The sequence below is a fragment of the Physeter macrocephalus genome, chromosome 21 (genome assembly GCF_002837175.3).
Source record: "Physeter macrocephalus isolate SW-GA chromosome 21, ASM283717v5, whole genome shotgun sequence".
NCBI classification, from domain to species: domain Eukaryota; kingdom Metazoa; phylum Chordata; class Mammalia; order Artiodactyla; family Physeteridae; genus Physeter; species Physeter macrocephalus.
Window position 1 is genome coordinate 50,253,851 of NC_041234.1, and position 3,892 is coordinate 50,257,742.

Genomic DNA, 3,892 nt, shown 5'->3' on the forward strand with positions numbered 1-3,892 from the left:
CCTGTGCGTCCGGAGATTGGCCCCCAAAACGGAAGGGCCCACAGCAGTGGAGGCCCGCGTACCACAAAAAAAAAAAACAAAAAAAGCCAAGTGGAGGGGCTTCCCTGGTGGCGCAAAGGTTGACAGTCCGCCTGCTGATGCAGGGGACACGGATGCGTGCCCCGGTCCGGAAGATCCCACGTGCCGCGGAGCGGCTGGGCCCGTGAGCCATGGCCGCTGAGCCTGCGTGTCCGGAGCCTGTGCTCTGCAACGGGAGAGGCCACGGCAGTGAGAAGTCCACGTACCGCAAAAAAAAAAAAAAAAAAAAAAGCCAAGTGGAATTCTATAAATCAGATACAGATAGAAAATGTCATTTTAACCAGATATCAAGCACCAGAGCAACAACATTTTAGAGTTCTTGGGATAAATGCAATAAAGGATGTACAAGATCTGAACGTACAAAAGGTAAAGCTAAGTACTAAGCTGAGAGATTCCAACGTTAAAGAAGACCCACAAAAATAGAGAGCCATCCCATGTTGGTGACTAGGAAGGCTGGATATCATAAAGATAGTCAATTCTCCCTTAACTGATCCACAGATTCAGTGAAAATGCAATCCAAATCTACCTCAAATGAGTTTTCAGGAAACATGTCATGCTGATCCTAACATTTATATTTTAGAGTTTAGGAAGGGCAAAAGGTGAAGAATAGTGAAGATATGCCTGGAGATGATGAATAAGGTGTGAAGACTTGTCCTACCAGAGATCAAGATGTGTTACCAAGAGATAAAAATTAACACAGTGTAGTACTGGCACAGGAATAGACCAATTTATCTGTGGAACAGAACAGGGAATTCAGAAACAGAGACACACGAATAAAGACCAAAATGTCTCCAGACACTGCCAAATGTTCCCTGGGGCTGCAAAATCTGACGGTGAATTAAGAACCCCTGCCTGGGGCTTCCCTGGTGGCGCAGTGGTTGAGAGTCCGCCTGCCGATGCAGGGGACACGGGTTCGTGCCCCGGTCCGGAAGATCCCACATGCCGCGGAGCGGCTGGGCCCGTGAGCCATGGCCACTGAGCCTGCGCGTCCGGAGCCTGTGCTCCGCAACCGGAGAGGCCACGGCAGTGAGAAGCCCGCGTACCGCAAAAAAAAAAAAAACAAACAAACCCTGCCTGAGAATCCCTGACATAGGAATACGGAGCGACCTTAGAAACACACGGTGAATTTTGTAAAAGTAAGTTACAGAATACCAAGGACGTGTGTTTAAAAGGCATGCGGTACAATATTTCACATCCAAAGACAGAACAGCTTGGGAAACAAGGTTTGGAGAGCACAAAGCTCTACTTCACTTCCGGAGTTAAATGGCCAGCCGCCCAATAAAGCCTGCATGAGGGGAAGTGGGAGGGAGGCGACGAGTGGGGCGGGGCTTTGGTCAGTGACCTTCGGATGAGCTTGAAGCTCATTGGTCGCTGGCCATAGCAGTGGGAGGTGAAAGGCAGAGCTGGAAGCTCATTGGCCTTTGAAGGCAGAGCGGGAAAGGGAGCGAGAGCGGAGTCTTCCTTCAGGTCTCCTGTCACAGCTGATTGATTCTGACCTGGTGGAGGCTGGGGTAACCACAGACTGGCATCAGGAATAGGACCCTCATTCTCCACACCTCTTCTTTCCTCCCTCCCTCCTGCTATGGATCCCCAACCCCTTCTCCTCTCCTCCACCTCAGCCGGGTACCTCATGTCCCGCCCCGCCCCACCCCACCCCCACCTCCCACTCCACACCCAACCCCGCCCCCCTTGGCTGAAGTCCTGTGGGGTGACCTCTTGCTGAGGCCTCCTGACCCCTGGCCTCTGGCCCCTGGGGCAGGGCTTATGCCTCTCCCTTTGATTCTGAGGCGGGTGTGGCAGGGTACGTTTGGGCAGCCTGAGAGGAGGTGGTGCATTCTGGGTGCGGGAGGAGGGGAAGGTGTGCTCAAGAATAATTGTTGAAACTTGGAGAGGAGCATGGAAGATTGTTGGGAGGCCGTGGAGGGAATGCACGGGTTTGCATGAAAGCAGAGAGGGTGTGTTGGTGCAAGAGAACAATTAGTGTAGTGAGGAGTTGGCTGTTGACTAGATCAGGGTCTGGCATTCAATAGGGGGGATCAACAAACATCTACTTGATAAATAATTGAGGGAATGAATGAAAATAATGATTGAAACAGGGGCTTGAGATCCAGCAGAATGATATGATTTCAAGAGATGCAAAGGGCTGTCAGTTTAAAGAGGGAGCTAGAGAATAATTAAGATTTCGATGGGGTGCAAGAAAAAAAAATCGGAATGGAAGGTGAGAGGAAGATTGAATGTAGGGCATACAGGAGACTAATAATAGAATTGAACGCAGATGGGCATAGAATCATGAGTAGGGAGTGAATGAATGCAGGAGGTTAGGAAGACAATTGTGGAAGTGGATGCCAGGAATAATAGCTGGGCATAGCAAAGTACAAGATGATACATGAGAAAGGGAAGTAGTAATTGTTGAAGGGGGCACGAGAGTGCATGTGCATGCCTGAAAAGGGTGTCTATGTGGAGTGAAGGTATGCAGAGGGACTAGTAATTGGATTGAAAGTATACAGGACCCGTGCCCAGAGTTTCTTGGAACCTGCCTATGCATGAGTGGAGCTCCCTGGGAAGGAGCCTACACGAAGCAAGAAGGGAGGGTGCAATCTCATTTCAGCGGTGAGCTGGATGGAGAAGAATCCAGCCGCCTCAGATGGGGTTTGCCAAGGGCAGAGGAAGTACGTTGTGGATAGGGGATCATGTGGCCACCCTGACCTCCACTCCTTGTTCTAGAACCATGGATCCCAATGAAATGCCTGCTGTGCCCTGCGGCCCCCCCGACTCCACCACTGGACTTGAGACCGGAGCCCCATGGGGGATTGAACTTGGCCCCAGAAGAGCTATACGTCGCTGTGCCCGCTGCCAGAACCACGGCATCACTGACCAAATCAAGGACCAGGAGCACTTCTGCCTCTTCGAGGCCTGCGAGTGTGGCAAGTGTGCCCTCTCCTCGTGAGTATGGTGTCTGACAAGGGGAGGGGAGTGGGCCTCCTCTAAAGGTGACTGACTTTAGACCTGCAATCCCCCACTTTAGGGAACACTGCAGCATCTTGCCTGCTGAGAGTGCCTTGAAGTCGGAGCGGGGGCCACGCCGAAAGAGGCACCTGACTGAAGGACTGATAAGGAGCACGTACCGCAAAAAAAAAAAAAAAAAAAAGCCAAGTGGAATTCTATAAATCAGATACAGATAGAAAATGTCATTTTAACCAGATATCAAGCACCAGAGCAACAACATTTTAGAGTTCTTGGGATAAATGCAATAAAGGATGTACAAGATCTGAACGTACAAAAGGTAAAGCTAAGTACTAAGCTGAGAGATTCCAACGTTAAAGAAGACCCACAAAAATAGAGAGCCATCCCATGTTGGTGACTAGGAAGGCTGGATATCATAAAGATAGTCAATTCTCCCTTAACTGATCCACAGATTCAGTGAAAATGCAATCCAAATCTACCTCAAATGAGTTTTCAGGAAACATGTCATGCTGATCCTAACATTTATATTTTAGAGTTTAGGAAGGGCAAAAGGTGAAGAATAGTGAAGATATGCCTGGAGATGATGAATAAGGTGTGAAGACTTGTCCTACCAGAGATCAAGATGTGTTACCAAGAGATAAAAATTAACACAGTGTAGTACTGGCACAGGAATAGACCAATTTATCTGTGGAACAGAACAGGGAATTCAGAAACAGAGACACACGAATAAAGACCAAAATGTCTCCAGACACTGCCAAATGTTCCCTGGGGCTGCAAAATCTGACGGTGAATTAAGAACCCCTGCCTGGGGCTTCCCTGGTGGCGCAGTGGTTGAGAGTCCGCCTGCCGA

At 49.5% G+C, this 3,892-nt stretch overlaps 1 protein-coding gene across 1 annotated transcript in view; it reads left to right on the plus strand.

Annotated features, from left to right (window-relative positions):
* The first annotated feature begins 2,806 nt into the window (after window positions 1-2,806).
* LOC112062819 (doublesex- and mab-3-related transcription factor C2-like) overlaps window positions 2,807-3,892 on the plus strand; it is a 3,141-nt gene continuing 2,055 nt past the window's right edge. The window contains exons 1-2 of the mRNA XM_028482317.1: window positions 2,807-3,021; window positions 3,104-3,199. Coding sequence (XP_028338118.1) covers window positions 2,807-3,021; window positions 3,104-3,199 — 311 coding nt within the window. The remainder of the gene's footprint in view (window positions 3,022-3,103; window positions 3,200-3,892) is intronic.